The following is a 22,698-nucleotide window of genomic DNA, read 5'->3' on the forward strand; positions in this document are numbered from 1 at the left end:
ACCTCTATTAATATATAATGTCCTTTTTCTCTCTCTTTTAACCTTTTTTGTCTTAAAGTCTATTTGGTCTGATATTAGTAAAGCCACCTCTGCTCTCTTTTGGTTACTATTTGCATGAAATATCTTTTTTATCCTTTCATTTTCAACTTATGCCTTTGGATCTCAAATGAGTCTCCTGTAGACAGCTTATTGTTGGACTGTGTATTTTTGTCCATTTTGCCAACCTCTGGCTTTTGATTGGAGAGGTTAATCCATTTATATTTAAATTGATTACTGATAAGGAAGAACTTACTTCTGTCATTGTGCTATTTGTTTTTTACATGCCTTAGAGTTTTTTTGGCCTTCATTTCCTATATTAATGACTTCTTTTGTCTTTAGTTGAGTTTTTGTAGATAAATGTTTAAATTCTTTTCTCATTTCCCTTTGTGTATATTCTGTAGATATTTTCTTGGTGGTTACCATGGGAATTACATTTAATATCCTAAAGTTATAACATTTTAATTGGAATTCATACTAGCTTAACTTCAATAACATACAAAAACTCTACTCCTCTACAGCTCCATCCCCACCCCTCTTGGTTGTTGTCACAAAATTACATCTTTATATGTTGTGTGTCCCAAAAGATAAACTAATAATTCTTTTTAAATGTATTAGTCTCCTAAATTATGTGGAAAACAAGATTTGGAGTTACAAACCAAAGCTATACTAAATTAGCTTTTACAGTAATAATTTTTTTCTTTAAATGTATTTGTCTCAACTCATGTAGAAAACAGTAAGCACAGTACAAATCACTGTTATAATAATACTAGCTTCTATAATTGCCCATGTACTTATCTGTATTGAGATATTTATTTCTCCATACAGGTTCAAGTTACCATGTAGTGTCCTTTCATTTCAACTTGCAGGACACCCTTGAGCATTTCTTTGCAGGGCAGGTCTAGTGATCACAAACTCCCTCAGGTTTTCTTTATGTGAGAATGTCTTAATTTCTCCCTCACTTTTGAGGGACAGTCTTGCCACATATAAGACTCTTGATTGAGTTTTTTTTCATTTTAGCACTTTGAATATATTGGCCCATTGCCTTCTGACCTCCAAAGTTTCTGGTAAGAAATTTGCTGACAATCTTATTGAGGATTCCTTGTATGTGATGATTCACGACTCCCTTGATGCTTTCAAGATTCTCTATTTTTTGAAAGTTTGATTATAACATGGCTCAGTGTGGATCTCTTTGAGTTCATCTTACTTGGAGTTCATTGTGCTTCTTGGATGTTTATAGTCATGTCTTTCAGCAAATTTGGGAAGTTTTCAGTCATTTCTTCCAACACCCTTTCTGCCCCCACAATGTGTACACTGGTCTGCTTGATGGTGTCCCATACCTCACTTAGGCTCACTTTGCTTTTCTTCAATCTGTTTTTTTCCTTTTCCTCAAATTCAGTAATTTCCATTGTCCTATCATCAAGCCTGCTGATTCTTTCTTCTGTCTGTGCACATCTGCCTTTGAATCCCTCTAGTGAATTTTTCATTTTCAGTTATTATACTTTTCAGCTCCAGAACTTCTTTTTGGTTTCTGATCTCCTTATTGATATTTTCATTTTGTTCACACATTGTTTTGGCTTTCTCCACATATTCCTTCAGTTCCTTGGGCATCTTCAAGATAGTTGTTTTAATGTCTTTGTCTAGTATATCTGCAACTAGGCCTTTTTCAGGAACACTTTCTGTTGACTTTTTTCCCTTTGAATGGGACACACTTGCCTGTTTCTGTGTATCCTTTGTGGTTTTTAGTTGAATACTGGACATTTGATTCTAATAATCTGGTAACTTTGGGAATCAGATTCTCCCCTTTCTCCAGCATTTGCTGTTTTTGTTTATTGTTTTTTTTGATTACTGTAGGCTGTCTCTGTTCCCAGGATCAGCCTGAGGTGTAAACTGAAGGTCTTCTCAGGTCCTTTCTGAGCCTTTTCCTGGGCATATGCAATCACTGTCTAATTTTACCTATAAATGCAGTTGTTTTTGAGTGTACTAGTCTTTAATGTCTGGCTTCAGAAAGGTGAAAAAGGGAAAAATGATGGGAGGAAAAAAGTGGTGCTGTCCCTTTAAATCCCCTGGAAGTCACTACAGCTGGAGGGAGAGAGGCTTGTAACAATGAGGGGAGGTATAACAACAATGGCTGCCCACCTCTTTTGTCTGCAACTCTAATAAGCAGGAGCAATCAGTGATAAGAACATAGGTCTCCAATATTTGGAAGACAGAGTCCTTTTTGCCCACCATGGTCCTCCATAACCTGTGTGCACATGCTTCAGGAACATGTGCAGAGCTGCCTGCCATGCCGTTAGGGGTGGAAGATGGGTAGCTGCTACAGTGCTAAGTGCTAAAAGTTAACAGCAATTTGTTGTCCAAGCCTTCCCCTGGAAGCTGCAATCCTTTGACAGACTCTAGAGTTCCAAAATAGTTATGTCATACAGATTCTGCTAGTTCAACTGTTGTCTAAGTGGAGAGACAGATTCCTGGTGCTTCCTCCTCTGCCATCTTCCCAGACTCTTAGGGAAAGGATATTACTCAGAAAGCAGTTGAAAAATTGAAAAGTAGATGTATTGAATTCACAAAAGTAGTTTTAAGTTTAAACATTTTATTTCTACCCAAACCAGAATTTATTATCATTTTACTTTCCTGGCTTTAATGAAAGCAACACATCAATATTTTCAAAATCTAATTCTTTTCTTGTTTCCAAATAAGTAAATTGCCATGTTTGATAATTTCTCTCGACCAAGAAACAATTTTAAACAATTTTAAATCAACTTCAGCTTACTGGAATTTCTTTTGCAGGATGCTACAGTGGCTGGTATTGTTTTAAAATTCTGAATACCACTTTGTTAATAAGTTTTAGAAGACCTAAACATAATGCTTATTTTATATTACAGTTTATTGATATTGTATGCTGCTTTAAACTATTCCACATGAAATTTCTACAGAACTTTGTCAGAATATTTAAGAGCTGAGTCAGTGGCTGCTTTTTGAAAATCAGATGTATTTATACAGAATAACTTTTCTCCAGGTTAAAAACTCAAAATCTGAAGATACTTGATTTAATTTTTCATATGTATATTTCAAATATGAAATTAGGGCATTTAGAACCTTAATATCTGTTTGATATGCACTTTTCCCATAATTATCAATACTCTCATACAGTGATTCATACATTTCCAATTTCTTTACAGGAAGAATATTCACATCTCTTGCTCAGATTTTACATTCATTGAACACACTTTCAAAATTACTCTCTCATTTGTAGTAAGCAAAGGGAAAGGCCTTTTATTAAGCATGCCACTTTATAAATGTTCATGTTTTCTGACTGTAGATCTTTACCAACTTTTGCCACTAGCCCAAAGTATCATCTCATACAGATAATTTGCATAAAAGTTTGTAATATATTTGTATTAAGATTCTTTCTATTTAAACAATGTATTTTGACATTTGATATTGTCTTCTCCTATTTGATAAACATCTTTGTCTGCAAACTGTCTTGATTGCATTTAATCCTGACACCCATCAGGTACCTGCATGTGATTTTAATGTTTTTAGAATAGATAAGCATATTCTATCTGCTTGATGAATTACTCTGCTCTCTAAATATGTATACTTCACACAATACTAAAAAACATTATCATATTTGAATTCACAGATGCAGCATTTTTTTATATTTAATTATGATTATAAGCTGAGCAAGATACAAATTTGCGATAATTATTTTTGGAGAAAAAAATTGGCTTTTATATCCTTGTATATATCTACCATGTTTGCTCCATTATCAAATCCTTGGCCAGGGTAATTTTTTATGTAAATATCATCTTTCTAACTTATTAATAATCTCATAAGCTAGACCATATCTAGTGTTTTTAAAGAATAACAGCTTTATTGAGATATAACTGTCCAGTTTTTCTTTTGTTTCAATCAAATCAATAAAACTTTCTTCTCTTCTGATGACATTATTCTTAATGTAAACATACCTAATAATCAGACACACTCATTCATGATGGATAATATTTGGTTTACAATCAAAAGGTAAGGAAAAATATTTTGCTTCTCATATTCTCACAAGTATTTCAGATTTCACGATTTGTTAATAGTATTATAAATTTGTTTTGACTTTTTCTAGACAAATGAAACACAGACTCCAGTAATGATAAGCTATGATTATAATGTCCTATAAGTTCAACTGAACTTAGAAACTTTATAGCATTTGGATTTCTAATAATTTCTTGTGATCCTTTGAGAGATGAATTATTTCTGCACAAAACATACCAACATCTAAAATCACTAGCACATTTTATCACGTTCTGTAAAGTATCATCTGTTAAACTATCAGTTTGGGGGGCCAGCCCTGTGGCCAAGTGGTTAAGTTCATGCGCTCCACTGCAGCAGCCCAGGGTTTCGCCGGTTTGGATCCTGGGCGCGGACATGGCACTGTTCATCAGGCCACATTGAGGCAGCATCCCACATGGCACAACTAGAAGGACCTGCAACTAAGATATACAACTATGTACCAGGGGGGTTTGGGGAGATAAAGCAGGAAAAAAAAAGAGATTGGCAACAGTTGTTAGCTCAGGTGCCAATCTTTAAAAGAAACAAAAAACTATCAGTTTGAACCTATGTTTAAAAATACTTCCATTTAAAAAACACTTTTCTGTTGAGGCATAATTGACATATAACATATTAGTTTCGGATGTACAACACAGTGACTCGATATTTGTCTATACTGCAAAATGATCACAATAAGGCTAGTTAACATCCATCACCATACACAGTTACAGAAACTTTTTTCTTGTGATGAGGACTTTGAAGAACTATTCTCTTAGCAACTTTCAAACATGCAATAGTCTTATCAACCATAGCTACCATACTGTACATTATATTCCATATTTATTTTGTATCTAGAAGTTTGTACCTTTTGACTGCCTTCACCCATTTCGCCCACCCTTAATCCTTCACCTCTGCCAACCACCCATCTGTTCTCTGTATCTATCAGCTTGCTGTGGTTTTAAGATTTCACATATAAGTGAGATCATACAGTATTTATCTTTCTCAGTCAGATTTATTTCACTTAGCATGATACCCTCAATTCCATCCATGTTGTCGCAAATGGCAAGATTTCATTCTTTTTTATGGCTGAACAATATTTCACTGTGTGTGTGTGTGTTTGTGTATACACACCACAATTTCTTTATTCATTCATCGATGGACACAAGTTGTTTCCATATCTTGGTTATGGTAAATAATGCTGCAATGAACGTGGGGGTGCATATATATTTTTGAATTAGCGTTTTCATTTTCTTTGGATAACTTTCCAGCAGTAGAACTGCTGGATCATATGACAGCTCTGTTTTTAATTTTTTGAGGAGCCTCCATACTGTTTTCCATAGTAGCTGCACCAATTTACATTCCCACCAAAAGTGCACAAGGATTCACTTTCTCCACATCCTTGCCAATATATGTTATTTCTTGTCTTTTTGATAATAGTCATTCTAATGATGAGGTGAAATCTCATTGTGGTTTTGATTTGTATTTCCCTGGTGATTAGTGAGGTTGAGCATGTTTTCATGTACCTTTTGGCCATCTGTATGTCTTCTTTGGAAAACTGTCTATTCAGATCTTCTGCCCATTTTTTAATTGGATTGATTTTTTTTGTTTTTGAGTTGTATGAGTTATTTATATATTTTGGATATTAACCCCATATCAGATACATGAGTTCCAAATATTTTCTCCCATTCATTAGCTTGCTTTTTCATTTTGTTGATGGTTTCCTTTGCGGTGCAGAAGCTTTTAGTTTGATGTAGTCCCACTCGTTTATTTTTGGGTTTTTTGCCTTTGCTTTTGGCATAAATCCAAAAAATCATCACCATGACCAATAATATAGGCAGTAAGCTCTTTGACTTCTAGAAGTTTTATGGTTTCAGGTCTTACATTCAATTCTCTAATCCATTTTGAGTTGATTTTTGTCTATGGTGTAAGATAGTAGTCCAGTTTCATTCTTTCGCGTGTGGTTGTCCAGTTTTCCCAACACCCTTTATTGAAGACACCATCCTTTCCCAACAGTATATTTTTGGCCCATCATACGAAACAGATACTTTAAAATCTGTATCTTGTCCTTGGATGGCCCATGCTCTATTAAAATCATTTTCATTTTATCAGAAATAGGTAGCCACAATAAAGAATTATTAAAGTTTACTTTAAATGTATCTTATTTTCTTGCTTATCCTTAATTAGCTTCTGAGTTCTAACATTTTTCCTCACAATTTCAAGAAAATTCTTGATTAAACTCTGAATTTTATGATAATTCTATTCTAATAGTGTCAGCTGGAGACTTCATTTTAAGTAGCTGGAATATTGTGTTTCTCTAGTTAAACTTGTTACTGCCCCTTATAATTTTGATAAATTTCTGCATGTGTTTTTCTTCTTCTTCTGGACAAGGCATCACTTGGCTTCTGAGATGACATATTTGTTTTAAAAATATTTAGTATAAATTTTAAATATATTTATTTTTAATTAATAGTTACTTAACTATAGTGAACATTTAATTATGTTAATTCATATAAATTACAATATTTAACAAACAGGTGTATATAAACATTTGTATGAAAAATACAAAAATCACTAATCACAAACAACAGAAAAGTACATACCAGGTTTCCAGACAAATTTGTTAAAAAAAAGAAGCAGTGAAAAATATTTTTTTTAATATAAACAAGTGAATAATAGTAAACTGTCACTGTTTTAAGTGAAGAAAGTATAAAATTCCCTGATAAGAAAATACTTTCAGAAAATTTTGACATTTGATCAAATTTCATTTGTGAAAGGTCAAATATATTAATAAGCAAATTTTTTATTACTTACCTTAGTGCTCTTAATAATATTGTAAAAATCACACAAATATGTACATGTAATTAAATAAAACTTTCCCTTTTACTTAGTAGTACTATGGACTGCAGCTACAAACAATGAAAACAACTTGCCGACTTCCCACATAACTCTGAACAAGGACCATCAGAAAAAAGGGCCAGTGAGAGATTTATGTTGTTGTGCCTGCATCCCCCACATGGATGACTCTCAGGGTCATCCAAGTGCATGGTTGGATTTTGTCTTTAACTAAATTTTGATACTGTGATCCTCAAGGATTATTTTGTATTAATTTTGAATTTTTAAAATGTTATATGAAAATATTATTTATCTGATTACTGAATTTTTGGAACTACCTTAAATTCTGTACCAGAGGTGAGGGCCTCACTTGCCTCACTCTAATTCCTGGCTGGTATGCTGCAGGGGGACAGAAGAAAGAAGGGATGGTAGTCTAGAGAAGTAAATTCTTAATTACCACAACAGTCAGTCACAGTGTCAAAAAATTACAAATAAAGGGGTTGGCCTAGTGGGGCAGCAGTTAAGTTCACACATTCCACTTTGGCAGCCCAGGGTTCACCGGTTTGGATCCCAGGTGTGGACCTACACACTGCTTGTTAAGCCACACTGTGGCAGGCATCCCACATATAAAGTAGAGGAAGATGTGCATGGATGTTAGCTCAGGGCCAGTCTTCCTCAGCAAAGAAAGAAGAGGATTGGCAGCAGATGTCAACTCAGGGCTAATCTTCCTCAAAAAAAAAAAAAAAAAAACCAAATAAAATAAAAGAGGGTTATATTATTTAGAAATATGGTGATAAATATTAGATCAAACAGCTAAAAGAGTTAAAAACGGCTAGCCTTTAAAGAGTTGGATGGAAAAAGGTGGGGCAGATGAGCAACTATTTTTATGATAAACATTCTAGCACAACATCTTAACTTTTAATTTGCTAAAAATAAAAAGTAATTTTACGAAGTCTGAAATTCTCAAGTGTCTGAAAAAGTTACAAAGCAAAAAGCAAAAAAAAAAAATAATAATAATAACAAAAACAAAAACCTTAGAAATTCTTTATGGATAGTCCCACATAGTCTTCTAGGAAGGAGACTAGAGCTAATCTGCCATTTCATTAATGAAATAACAGAACCTCTATTTTGCATATTTATGTGTATGTATGAATTGAGAGAAGAATAGTAAGAAGAAGAGAGAAAAATATCATAAAGTCACTCTGAAGGACCTCCTGTACGTACCTACTGTACCTGATATATTTGGAATATGGCAGTTATCCTTATTGGATTAAGTATGATTCTTTTATGTCTAACTGGCCTACTAGATTTTGACCACCTTGAGGATAAGAAAATAATTTTATTAATCTTTGTTCCCAATATGAAGATTCCTGAAACATGCTATCAAATGTTCCCTAAGAGCTAAAGAAGGAAGGAAGGAAAGAGGAAGGCATCTGTACCTACAACCTACCTCTTCTTGCCTACTCCCTAGTTATAATAAAACTACACTAACCATAATGCTGGAGGGGAAGAGTCATGGTATATATACAGTTAGCAAATAAGAGCAGTACAATGTTGCAGTATATAGACTATACATAGTAGCAGAACAGAGGCTTAGAAGCCACTGTATAATATGAATTCCAAATACAATCTAGTGTATGAAAGGGATTAATTTTCAAAACTATGCAAATGAAAATGTGATAATAGGAAAATATTACTGGGGCATGACAACATTAATTTCACTACAAGGCATCCGATCAAGATCTCAAAGATTAACTCAAACTACCCACCATATCGTATGTGTATGTAAAATAAACACCTGGATCTATTCAAGGGACTATCCAACATTATATACATACTTGAAAGAAATACCTGGACCAAGATTGTTCTATGTGACCTTCCATTTACTATGGCTTCCTTTAACTCTGCTTAGTGTCTGCTAAGTTTTTAGCATGAGCTGTTTTTCTTTTAATAAAAAGGAAACTTAAATTTAGTTTATGTATGAAATGGTTGGCTTCATTTGACATAGACGAAACAGGGTAATCAAAGGAAAGAGTTCAATGATTTAATCCAGTGAAGGATGAATGCTTCAGGAAAGAACCAATGGATGATGTTATGAAATTATGGACTCATAAATTTTGTTCATGTCTTTACATATTTGGAAAGAAGAGAGGCAAACTCTGTCACCCCCAGGGCACCGAAAATGACTGTGGCTGGGGGATGGAAGAAAAAAATCCTATTCCCAAAACACAGGGACACAGAGCCATGTTAAGAACGAGGCTACACCAGAACAACAGAGAATATCACGCGACCCCCACTACCCACCACTGGGCTAGCAAACATCAAATAACAAGCAATAGCAATACTGCTGAAAGAAAGGCAAGAGGGTAGAGAGAGAGACATCCTCTGAGGCTCAGTCTCAAAGGAAAAGACAAAAGCTGAGTGTGGAGCAAGGACACTGAGAGAAAAACCTCCAGCAATATAACCTGCACCTAAGCACGAGATACTTGAGGAATTAAACCTGGTGGTACATTGAGGGTAACCATAGCAAAAAGAAAACCAAAACTCAGGTCAACTCACTACTAGGTAGACCCAAACCCCACACTAATGGCCTAGCATAAGAAAAGTATGCTTATTTTCAGATATAAATACTATTTATCTCAGTCCTACATATATAAGGTCTCGCTTTCAACCAAACATTATACAATACACAGAAAAGCAAGGGGAAAAAATGCACTATCAGGAGACAAGGCAATCAGCAGAACCAGACTCAGTAATGATCCAGGTGTTGGAACTATTGTACAGAAAACTGTAAATTACTATGATTAATATATTAAATGTTTGGTAGAAAAAGGAGGAGGACAACATGCATGACCAGAATGGGAATTTTAGCAGAGAGTCAGAAACTATAGGAATCAATGCAAATGTCAGGGGAAAAACTCATAATGAAAGAGATGAAAAATGCCTTTGAGGAGCTCGTCAATAGACCTGATACAACTGAAAAATAAATCAGTAAAACTGAAGATAGGTCAATAGATAGAAATTATCCAAACTGAAACACAAAGAAAGAAAGAGTGTATGTATGTGGGGTGGAAACCAGAACAGAGCATCTAAGAACAGGGACTAACATCGAATGGTATAACATATGTGAAATCAGAACCCCAGACATAGAAGATACAGGACACTTCAAAGAACACTATCAGGATAAATGCCCAAAATAAATAAATACACAAGTAGATAAAAACAAAAATAAACAAATGAACAAACCAGACTTGAACGTATCATTTTCAAACTGATGAGAACTAAAGACAAAATAAAGATAAAATCTTGAGGGCAACCAAAGAAAAATGACACATTGCATACATATATAGAAACAAAGAGAAAAATTACAGTAAGACATCTCGTCAGAAAATATGCAAACCAAGAGACAATAAAATAACTTCTTTAAACTGCTGAAAGAAAACAAGCAAAACAAAGTTTAACCCAGAGTTCTATATTCACCGAAAAATATCTTTCAAAAATGAAAAATAAAGCTTTTTTCAATTAAAAAATACACGGAAAAATGAATTACCAGTAGATCTGCAATATGAGATATATCAAAGGAAATTCTTTAGGCAAAAGGAGTGTGATACCAGAGAGGAATGGAGAGTAACAAAAAGAAATGAAGAGTACTGGAAATGGTAAAAATGAAGGTGAATATAAAATTTTTTTTAAGGTTTTAATTGTTCTAGAAACTCACTAAAGCAAAAACACTAATACTGTATTCTGTCTTAATAACCTATATAAAAGTAAAATATATGACAACAATAGAAAAAAAAAAAGAACACACAAAACAATTTTAGCAATGAAAGAGGATTATGACTGTAGACCCCACAGACATTCATTGAATAGGAGAATACTACAAATACCTCTATAGACATAAATTCAACATTTTAGATAGAATGTACCAATTCCTCGAAAACCACAAACTACCAAAACTTACTCAAGAATAAACAGATAGCCAAAATATCCTATATCAATTAAAGAAATTTATTTGCAGTTAAAAACCTTTCAAACAAAAGGAAATTTTCTGTGGTATAAAAGAAAGCTACTTGGGAGAAGGCTGTTACTTCTGCCTAGGTTTTACTTATTCACTGTACAAGACAGAAATGCTATTCAAAAGATAAATGCTGAACCTGTTTTCACTTCATTATACTCAGAAAGAAGCAAGTAATATTAAATATATTTAAAAAATTGGCATCAGGGCCAGCCCCTTTGCTAAGTGGTTAAGTTCACTCTCCGCTTTGGGCGGCCCAGGGTCTCACTGGTTCGGATCCCGAACGTGCACATGGCACTGCTCATCAAGCCATGCTGAGGTGGCGTCCCACATAGCACAACCAGAGGCACTCACAACTAGAATATACAACTATGTACTAGGGGGCTTTGGGGAGAAGGAAAAAAAACAAGATTGGCAACACACAGATGTTAGCTCAGGTGCCAATCTTTAAAAAAAATTAAAAATTGGCATCAAGAAAGTACTTGAGCAAAATTATTTCTATATTCATCCATAAGACTGTCTAGTAAATAACATTTATATGATAACTCTGAGAGTTATATTCAGAGTGCTTGTTTAAGAGAGCTGAAACATATTTAATACACATTCAAAGTATTTCGATTTCAAAAATTAGTTCAATCTTTTGACAGTCTAGATGCCCCAGGAAACTGAATCATCTAAAAAGATTTATTTTCCAATGTACCAAATGTTTGAGGTTTTACTGACTTCAGGATTTTTAAGTCATAAATTTATCTCCATTATTCACTACCTGAACCAAACAAAAGGCAAGTGAAATATACCATGTCTTTGTCAAAAAAAAAACCACCTGACAATTTTACTCAGATATTTTTATTAGATATTTTAGATATTTTTATGTCTAATGAAAACAAAAAACAAGATCTCAACTTCTTCTTCCTGATAACATGCCAATAATTGTATTGATGTATGCATGATGAATTGAAATGTTTTAAAAATCACACCAACAATACTTTCAAATGTATAAACCTTGAAGGTATAAAATAAAACAAAATTTACCTTGGATGCAGGTTCTTGTTCCTTAGTGGGAACTTCATTTTTCATTCTTGAAAACAAAATAAGCATTGAATATTTTATTTTATAATTACAATGGAAAAATATGAAAGTTCTTTTTGACATGCTTAAAATGATTAAAATGTAAATTAAACTAATGTATATTTTATACTATAATTATAAATAACCTCTGTAAATATTTTAAGGGAAAAATAAAATGCATGAGAATAAACAGTAGATTCAATAAATGTGCTAAATAAATATAGACACGTATTTCCTTCTTCTCTAAAAATAGGAGCACTTAAGAAATGTTCTCTATGCTAATTTTGGAATTTAAAATAAAAGACATAACACATTAGCAAAACAGTTTCAAAAAAATAATTACTCTTTAAAAAAAGCAAAGTTATACACTTAATATATATATAATATGCATCACTATTTACTATTATAAGACAAAGTGAGAGAAGATAAGTATTTTGTCTATTGTAAAATTTAATACGATAATGCCATTTCAATATATATTACAATTAACTTACTCTAGAGGTGGTAAAATCACAGAAATAATTTAGAATTTTGAAGGATATATTTTCTTAAAAACCTTCAATAAGCACAGCTCAAATATTAACAACAGATTTTATTTGATTCTAAAACCACACTAACTGTAACTTATTACAACATTAAAGAAGCCATATGCCATCTATAAAATCTTTTAAAATAATCAATATAAAAGCTAGTTTTTCCAAGCCATCTTTGTTTTGGAAACTCCTAATGACTAAATATTATTTGCTGATACTGCACATTAAACTCAATTTTAATCTGCATAGTGTGCCTACCTAATCCAAAATGGCAGAGTTAAGTGATTTATAACTTTATGAAGGTTTCACAGCTATACTTAAGGATTAATACATTTAACGGAAGCAACAACTAGACTAACTTAAATTTCATGGACACAAATGAAGACATCTAGTAGGATAGAAATGACAACTATCCTAAAAGCTACTCTAATGGTTAGTCAATGAAATATGGAGTTGACAAACACCCCTCTTCTTTATATCCATTCTCTGAGGGCACATTTAAAAAGTCAGACTATAAATGCTAATGCTTTACTAGATATTAATAATAATTTGAAACAGTGCAAAATTACTTATCTATATTTTAGCTATTACATGAAATTGCAAACAATTTAAAATAGAGCATGCCCTGTTTTTGTAGAAGCACTACATTGGCAGTGTATTACAATAATTTGAGACTAATTTACTAAACAAATTTAAACGCAAAAAACTAGCATAAAAAATTGACAAAATACACAAATGTCAATCATTTTTGGGTTAAAGATTTTGTAATTCTCTCAAGTATTTAATTGTGAACAATATTCATAAAGATAAAATAATATCAAGGGTACAGTACAACTTCAATGCCTTAATGATTTACGAGGAAAAATAATAGTTTTAAGAGTAATGTATAAAGTAATAAGAAAACATGAAAAATTAGTCTGAAGAAACAAAAAGTAGATATTGCATTAATGAAGTTTTGAAATAAATCTTTATATTACAATTGATTTTTATTTCTAAGTATTTAATAATTTTAACCTCAGTTTGAAAAACTGTGAAACAAATTGGTCACAAAGTAGTTTAAAAATATTTTACAAAAGAATTTTCCTTTTCAGCTTACTGTTGAAAACGTTACCAAAGTAAGACTTTACATTCTTACAAAAGAAATACTACCATCTAATCATTTTCACATATAGCTATTCTAATAAATTGATTTTATGTAGCAATTAAAATGAAAGCTATTAATTAAGCATGTGTTACTATTACTGCTGGCATTTCAACTGGGGAAACTGAGTCCTCTTAATATCTCTGCAAGGGAGGTTGGTGACACAGGTTTTTATTTTTCTTCATTTTGCTGGCCAAGAAACTAGTAGACGAGAACTAAGTAAGTTATTAAAACAACTAGCATTAAGAGGCCCATGATCCCAATCTTGTTTTGTGGCTTTAACCATACTGGTATTCTGTTTAAGGGACAGAATTGTAATAACCAGTGAAAACATTTGGAAAAACAAATATTAAAAAAATTAGAAAAGCATACTACATAAAATTTCATTGCGTTATAAATTCACTAAAATGTACACTACATTTTTGTAACTACAAATGCATACTTTTAGATTAACAAATTTTAATACAACTACTAATACATTATTAATACTTTTGGAAAAGGAAAAAAATGTTCTTACCTGTAATTCTTATTCAATAAAGATACCTGCTGAAATAGTCATCATTTGAGATATTCAATTCCTTGGCAGAAGACAGTGAAATTTGCTAAGCTCAAAGTTCTGAGCTAATGACCTGCCATTAGGTAATTACTTTTCACCTGTGAATGTTGCAATAATTTTTTATAGAAAAAAGTAGTATAGCATTTAAAACAGATACTATTTAAGATTTCAATGTAAAGACAACAGAAGGATTGGTGATCAATTTCAACAACAAATCATTAGAGATCAAGAGTTCAAGTAATTTTTCTTCTGTATGTAAACCTGCCGAAATAGATCTTTCTGATATATTTTTAAGCACAATCCTTTCCGCCTAAAGTTTAAAATGAAATAAATGTCCCTACTTGCATTTTTCTGCAGGTCACATGACCAATCCAAGGCTACACGTAAAATGAATATTTTGGGTCACTGTATATTATGTTCTTTTGAAGGTTCATTCATACTATTAACATGCTATGGGGCAGGGAAAGGAGCTACAAGGGGAAGTGTTCAGATTCATTTCAGCCAGGCCACATTCTTTCTTTCCAATAACATTTAAAATTAGCCAAAACTTTCAATGCTGATTTTCAAAATGTAATCTTCAATTTAAGAATATTTGTAAGCATGCTAAAAAAGGTGAAAAGAGGTTGTACAAACCAGTAATAAAGTGAACCAGTTCTCAAGATCTTCTACTTAGACATACAGAATTAAATTTAACATAGAAATCATCAGACTATTAAATAATAGTAAAACATCCAGCACACCATTTCTGATCATTTGTTCTGACAGGTATTAACAGATATATGCAGAAAGGGTGACTGAACTAAACATTTACCAGACTGCACATACATCAGGTACTGTACTAAGAGTCCCAGTCCAAAGCAAAGACAGTCCCTCCTCTCAAGGATTTCACTGTCAAGGAAACATATTGAAGCAAATGCTTACTGCAGAATTGTGAAAAGTGTTAGAAAAGAGACATCTATATGACACAATGGCTGTAGAAAGGACTGAGTCACTATGAAGGGAAAAGAGGCAAGAAAGCGGTGAAGATACTACAGTGAACTTGGTTTGCAGCAAGAACAGCAGTTAGCAAAGCAGGGGAAGGGGACTGAAAGCAGAGCAATAGCAAAGAAGTATGAAACAAGACAGCAGTGATACGAGATCCTGAATGGTCTCTTAAGACTGGAAAGTATGGAACAAGGGAAAGTAGTTGAAGATGCAACTGAAGAACAGCAAGGGCCACTTCAGGAAAAGTTTTCATTGCTGCACTAAGGTGTTTATGCTGAGAACTTTATTCTAAGGCTAATAGGAAAGTATGACCAGATTTGTGCCTCAGGAAGAGAAAGAGCAGTATTAGAAGAGGCTAGGCTCCACTCAGGGAGTCCAGATAAGAGACAGTTAACAAGCGTCTCAAGTAAAGCAGCAGCAGTATCAATGGAGAAGAGGAAGTTTAGGGAGATGATAAACAAGGTAAAACCAACAGAATCTAAGTACCAACTGGATAAAGGTAAATGAGGAGAGCAAACAGGATCCCCCAAACACCCGCCTTGAGTGGCAAAATAATAACGCCATTAACCATGACAGGGAATTAAGAGGGAGGAAAAAGTATATTTTGCAGGAAAAATGAATTAAGTTTTTGACATACTGAACTAGTGGTGCCTGCAGAACATTCATATGGAAATATTTACTACTCAGACCTGCTCAGTCTTGTATATCTCAACCTTAGGCACATTTCCAACTATCACTTCTATACAGATAACGCCGAAACCATCATCCAGAGAATGACCTGTTTTATTATTTATTATTTTTCAATCAACAATTCAGAACTATCATAATATACTGGAATTCCACCTAAGTCCTAAGAGATTATATAATCCAATTGCCCCATCTTGTAGATGAGAGTAATAACGTAATTTTAAAAAGTGATAAATCCATTAAGCAACAGAACCAGGATTAAAATTAGTGGATCTACTTCAAATTTCCACTGCATTGCCTCACAGTCAAGTCCTCTCCTGTGAATCAGGCTCCCTTACAGTCATGCCAGGAAGTGAAAAAGCTTAACTGATCTCTCTGCCTCTAGATTTTTTCCTGTCTAAAACACGCTGAGCACCACTGCCAAATTAACCTTACTAATAGACCAACTTGTGCCATTGTTTGCTGAAATGTCCGATTGCCTGTATATCAGAGAAATACTGCTGTAAGATTACGAGGCTAGATTCTGGTCCCAACGCAACAACGGTGTCAGCTGCTGCCTACCTTCCTGCAGAAACAGCCTTCACATTGAAGCTCAGTTCCTCAGCCATCATCAACAAAGCAGGAAGTACATTTGGAACTACAAGTACAACCAGAGAACTGAGTAAAGTACTTGCTTAGTCTCTGAAGACAGACTGTCATAATTTAAATTGAGGTTCTCCCCTGTTGAACAGCTATGTGACCTTGGGCAAATTACTGCTCTGTACCTCAGTTACCTCATCTATAAAATCAGAACAATAACTGCATATCTCATTAGTTTGTTAGAATTATATGAGTTAATGTGAAACACTTACAAGAGTGTCTGGCGCACTGTATGTGCTCAATAAATGTTAGCTATTATTATTGCCATGGGTAGTCAGGAATTAATCTTACTGTCCAGAATTTACTTGAGAGTGTGCCGTCCAATGCCTTTTAACACTTAAATATCTTCAATGTTTGGAGATTTTTCTGCCATACTTCCCCCTACCCTCAAACACGATACATTAGACATTAATTTTGATTGCTGGTCTACTTCTGTTAGGACTAACCCTATTTGCTCTAGTATGAAAGATCTACCCATTTCTGAACACCTAGGTATGATCAGTCATCTAAAGTTAGGGAAGACAGAGCAAAAAAATCATTCTAGGTAGACAGAAGAAAGAACTAGGTAAAGACAGACAAGAAATCAAGAGAAACAAAATATCTGTGCATAAAAATATGAAGCAAAAAAAATAAGACAATCAATGGAGGCAGAAGATTTTAATGCCAGACTACGGCTCTATTTTGTTATTTGTTTTTTATTGTGTTGGCATTATGGAAATAAGACCCAGATATTTAATTTATAATCTATAAGCAAGTATGCTCAGGACCAGGAGACTGAAAAAACGGTAGTATCCTCAGAATCACTAACAGAAGTTGGTACAGTTTGCCCTACACGAAGGACTAAGTTTCATCTATCTTTGTATTTCACTGGGTCTCCATTGTTCCCTGCTTACCAGATATCAAAAGCAGAAATCCAAACTGCCAGAGACCACCATATTTCGAGAGACAGCTCCTACCTACTGAGTTGCAATTACATACCAGGGGCAAATATATTGCATCCACTTTGCAAAGGAAAAACTATTTCACAGTTGCTAAAGACTTGGTCTGAGATATTAATGTCTGTGGTAGGATGAAAGAATGTAAGGGCAGGATCCCCCTAATATCTCCAATCCCAGTGACATTTCAAAAGTTTAGAGAAGGGAAGAAGGCAAAGTGTATTAAATGCATCTCATAGATGAGATCAGTTTGCTTGCTTTTTCCTGCTAAATCAAATATATGAAATGAAGACACTGACCATTTTGAACACTTAAGACTCTAACTTGAATTATGATCAGAGCCAATAATTCCTCCAAATAAGATCAGAATTTCACAGGAAAATGGAATTTCTTCTTACATATTCTTACATAAAACTTTTAAAAAGGTTACTATTCTGTTCCTAAAAGTGCATACTTAACTGCTTGTATTTATGAAAGATAATGAACTGCTTATTGGCTTAGTTGAGAGTGATATAAATAAATAAATAAATAAATAGTGATATTTCTCTTTGGGAACAAGTCCAGATTCTCTTCTGGTATAGCATTTCACAACAATCACATAATATATAAATGGTGTTAGTGGCTTAACTGATTACGAAATCAGTTTACTGTCTTGCCCTGTGAAGATGTGGATTCAGTGTCTACATTTCTGTCTACTTTATTCTCTAATTACCCTGGTGACATGAACCACGCCTTATTCACGTTTCCATTTCCAGCACTTGAGACAAAGTCTTGCACACTGAAGGTAAGGAATCAATGTTCAGTGTCAGTGAATATATGGAAGGGTTATCTATATCATACCATGAAAGAGCCATGCAGTCACTATTGGTGCTAAGTATAAAACTCAGTAACCATTATGAAATAAGAGAGAACTCACAGTTTCAAGGAAAATCAGTTTTCCATTTTCATTTCTTCCTAGTACTCTCTAAGGGAATTTAATAAAATATAACATACATAATTTTGTCTGTAAAATATATTTTACATCTCTTTCAAATCTTCAAAACAATAGTGCAAAGATTATTTTCAATCTCATTTCACAGATGAGGAAACTGAAGCAACTTGAGTAAAAATTTAGTAAGTGAGAGAGCTTGGTCTTGAACTCTGATATTTAGACTCCAGTCAGTGTTCTTCCATTGTACTTTGCTTAGAACAAACCTGGAAGTCGCTGAGAGAAAAAGATCAACTTTGAAAATCACTTTACTTTATGGCTTTTAGGACCTTTGACTCAAGCAATAAAATAGACAACTGGTTAAGTGGTCTAGTTTTCCAAGCTTAGTTATTAGGGATTTACTATGGATTCTTATGCTCTGAAGATGTGCTAGAGGGAAATATCTATTCACAACTTTGTCAAGAAAACAAACCTTGCAAAACTTAAACCTTTAGGGGGCCAGCCCCGTGGCCAAGTGGTTGGGTTCGTGTGCTCCACTTTGGTGGCCCAGGGTTTCGCCAGTTTGGATCCTGGGCGCAGACATGGCACTGCTCATCGGGCCATGTTGAGGCGGCATCCCACATGCCATAACTAGAAGGACCCACAACTAAAATATACAACTATGTACTGGGGGGATTTGGGGAGAAAAAGCAAAGGAAAAAAAAAAGATTGGCAACAGTTGTTAGTTCAGGTGCCAATCTTTAAAAAAAATAAACACTTAAAACTTTAGTTCTATTTTACGTTATAATTAATCTATCCAAGTAGATATACTGGAGAAGACAGAGGAAGGGGAAAATGCAGATAAGGGACAAAGAGAGAGAAAAAGAGTTAATTCCATGATTGAGTTAAAATCTTTCCAACATCTGAGAAAGCAGATTTTTAAAAAATTCTTTCAAACGTCTACAAAAGAAACAGCCACTTTATTACTGCTAACTAGCACAATTACACATTTTCATAAACTTAGTCGTAATGGATAAGTAGCTAAGATTCTGGAAATAACTGCCTGGTAATAATCAATAAAAACTTTTCTTTAAAGAAAGAATTCTGTAAGCTCAAAAAGGAATATTTTCCTCCTAAACAGACATGATTACGTACTAGTTTTCAACAAGGATGCTGGTTCAGTCTTTAGACATGGAAAGTCAGAACTACATTTAATTCTGACATTAGAGAATTACATGAGATACAATTGAAGCTCTGCAAGAAAATGCCATCCACCCAGCAGTTTGGAGGAACATCTGCAAGACCTGTGAACTATAAGCCAAAATTACAAATAACCACAGAGCAGATAGACTGCCACTAAAACTCTCAATGATGAGAAGATTCCACTGATATGTAGTTCCCAGGGTCCCCTGTCATGAGTAGTAGCAAAAATAATAGTGGCAACAGCAATAACCGTAGTAACAGGTGGAGCAGCAGCAGGAACAGCAGTAACACTAGTAGCATTAGTAGCAGCAGCAGCAGGTGGAGCAGCAATGGCAACAGCAGCGTGCATTTATTGAGTGACTACTTTTTATCAGGCCAATGCTAAATAATTTTAACTATTTAAACTATTTTTACTTATTTATTTTTTAAAGATTTTATTTTTCCTTTTTCTCCCCAAAGACCCCTGGTTAACTAAATTATTTTAATTATTTAACTAAATTATTTAAATTAATAATTTAACTAATTTAATTTCCATACGTTATCTCTATTTCTTACAGCCACTCTACAAGGAATTATTACATACATTTCACTGATGAGAAAGATGAGGTTCAGCAAAGTTAAACAATTTTCTCAAGGCTACAGATATACAACCAGAATTTAAACTCAGGACTGCCTTATTTCAAAGCTGCACTCCTTTCGTACTTTACAGTGGTATGGATAAAGACATTTTTCAGTGTGGAGGATTAAACACAGTATGTTCCTATATTTCAGGAAGTTATAGAAAAGGAGATGCATGGTAGCCTCTCCAAGTCTGCAGATGAGAGTGAGCTCTTCCAGGTGGCCAAAAACCAAACTGACTAGAGTGAGGCTGCAGAAGATCTCAAAATCAGAGAGGTGGGCTGAAAGTATGAGATGAACCATAGTGTGGTCAGTATAACACAATATAATTTAGAGAAAAAATACTATTTATAAAACACAGTTATGACTAAAATGAACCTAGAAGCACGCATAGACATTCCCTAAAAGTATAGTTTAGTGAGCTTTATACAACAAAAATCTAATAGTATGGGTAATATGTGCTTCAATAATAACTCTACGGAAAGGTGCACTGGGTTAGTAAAACAAAGTTAACACAGATGATCCGTGAAAATGGTATGGGAAAATTAGAATGAAAAAAAGGCTGAAGATCAGGGTAATTCTATGTGAATAAAATGCAGGAAGCAACAGAATCATGAAAAGTAGTAACAAAATAACAATAGTAACAATGATAACTTTACCCTTGTATAATGCTTCCTCCAATCACTTTCTAAGTACTGTAGACGTACACTAACTCATTTAATTCCTTCAACACCTTTGAGCAGGTACTGTTGTTATCTGAGTTTTACAAATGAGGAATGGGACACAGAGGTCTGGCAACCTATCCAAAGTCATATAAGTCTAGTAAACAGGGCAGGAACTCCAAACTAGGCAATCAACTGCAGAGCCTGTGCTCTTTAACCACTATACTATAGTGTCCCTTTAAGGGTCTGAGAAGGTTTAATGTGAAGCTGGCTATCAAATCCTAATCTTAGTATCAAGGAAGACCTCCTAATGCTGTTTAAGTAGGAAGTAAAACTTTAAAAAATATGAAACTCCTTAACAGATAATAAAAGACTGGAAATAATAATAGTCTCCAGAAAAGTAAATAAGTGGGTAGATTGATAAGCTAAGCATAAGGAGTTAGAGAGAGAAGCCACAAATAATTATGTCAAATTCTTAAGCTTCTTAGTCTGAAACCATGTAAAGTAACCATACCCTCCAACAAAAATACCCCTTGCTGCTACAATCAGAGGCAGAATAAGCTATTACCAGTCTGTCTCTGTTAGGTATTTCTTAGACTTTACAAACATAATAATGCAGATGATTCATAAACTATGAATGAAAAGTCTAAGAGTCCATCTTAGTCAGCACCCTACACAACTACTTTTCATTTCCCAATTCAGAAAATCTGAAGAATGATTACCTTAGATCAGCATTCTACACATTATTCTATGGAGATCAATGTCAAGAAGTCATTAATATTGAAGGAAAAAAATTCTAAGGTCAAACAAATATTCTCATAGACAGTCACAGGCCACACATAGCATGACAAATCCCATACTAAATAATCTATTTAACTTGCATTTCCTAAACTTATTTGACCATGTTAACTTTTAAATTATGGTCATTAGTTCTACAGTACAGAGTTTGGGAAACACTGATCCAGTTACCTTACTTTATAGAAACGTAAGAGAATTACTTTTACACGAGTATCTGTAGAGAGTTAAACATGCTGAGGAGTAATGTGAACACTTAATTTTCTCAAGGTCAAAAGAGTTCCTGCTTCTGCTACTGGGAATAATGATATGTGGTATTCTGAATGCATCTTGTCAAGAGAACAAATTATGACATGTAGGAATAATCAATATGGAATAACAATCTCAGAACTCTAGAACAGGTCAGCACTCATATTTACAAATGGGTTACTAAATAGGGTAAGTGAGGCTCCAAAGACACTGCCGTTCCCTTGGTTATCCTCTCACATCACTGGCCATTCCTTCTCAATCTCCCTTGCCAATTCCTTCTCATTTCCCTAACCTTTTGTCAGAGTACCCAGAACTCAGTCGGTGGACATTGCCCTTTCTCTATCTCTACTCTATCCCTTGGAGATCTCACACAGTCCCATGACATTTTTTTAAATTGAATTTTTATTTTGGGACAATTTTATATTCACATGCCATTGTAAGAAATAATATAGAGAGATTCCATGTATCCCTTGTCCAGTTTCCCCCAAGTTAACATCTTACAAAATTACAGTAAAATATCACAACCAGGATATTGACAGCGATACAATATACCGATCTTATTCAGATTTCCCCAGTTTTACTTGTATTCATTTCCACAACAGTTTAAAATGTTCAATGATATTTACAGCCTAGAATACTCCCCTAAACTCATACAGGTGAAAGACTATGACATCTCCACTTGGATATCTGATAGGTACCTCAAACTAAAACAAGTCCCAAATCAAAGTCTTCATCTTCCTTCCCAAATCTATTCTATCCCTCCTAGTCTTCCTCATCTCAGTTACTATCAATGCCAT

General features: G+C 34.0%; 1 protein-coding gene across 8 annotated transcripts in view; it reads right to left on the reverse strand.

Moving 5' to 3' along the window:
• ZNF280D (zinc finger protein 280D) overlaps positions 1-22,698 on the reverse strand; it is a 116,983-nt gene that overhangs the window by 12,385 nt on the left and 81,900 nt on the right. For all 8 annotated transcript variants that reach the window (XM_046653189.1, XM_046653192.1, XM_046653190.1 and 5 more), the window contains one exon: positions 11,957-12,002. In XM_046653189.1, coding sequence (XP_046509145.1) covers positions 11,957-12,002 — 46 coding nt within the window. The remainder of the gene's footprint in view (positions 1-11,956; positions 12,003-22,698) is intronic.

The sequence above is a fragment of the Equus quagga genome, chromosome 2 (genome assembly GCF_021613505.1).
Source record: "Equus quagga isolate Etosha38 chromosome 2, UCLA_HA_Equagga_1.0, whole genome shotgun sequence".
NCBI classification, from domain to species: Eukaryota; Metazoa; Chordata; class Mammalia; order Perissodactyla; family Equidae; genus Equus; species Equus quagga.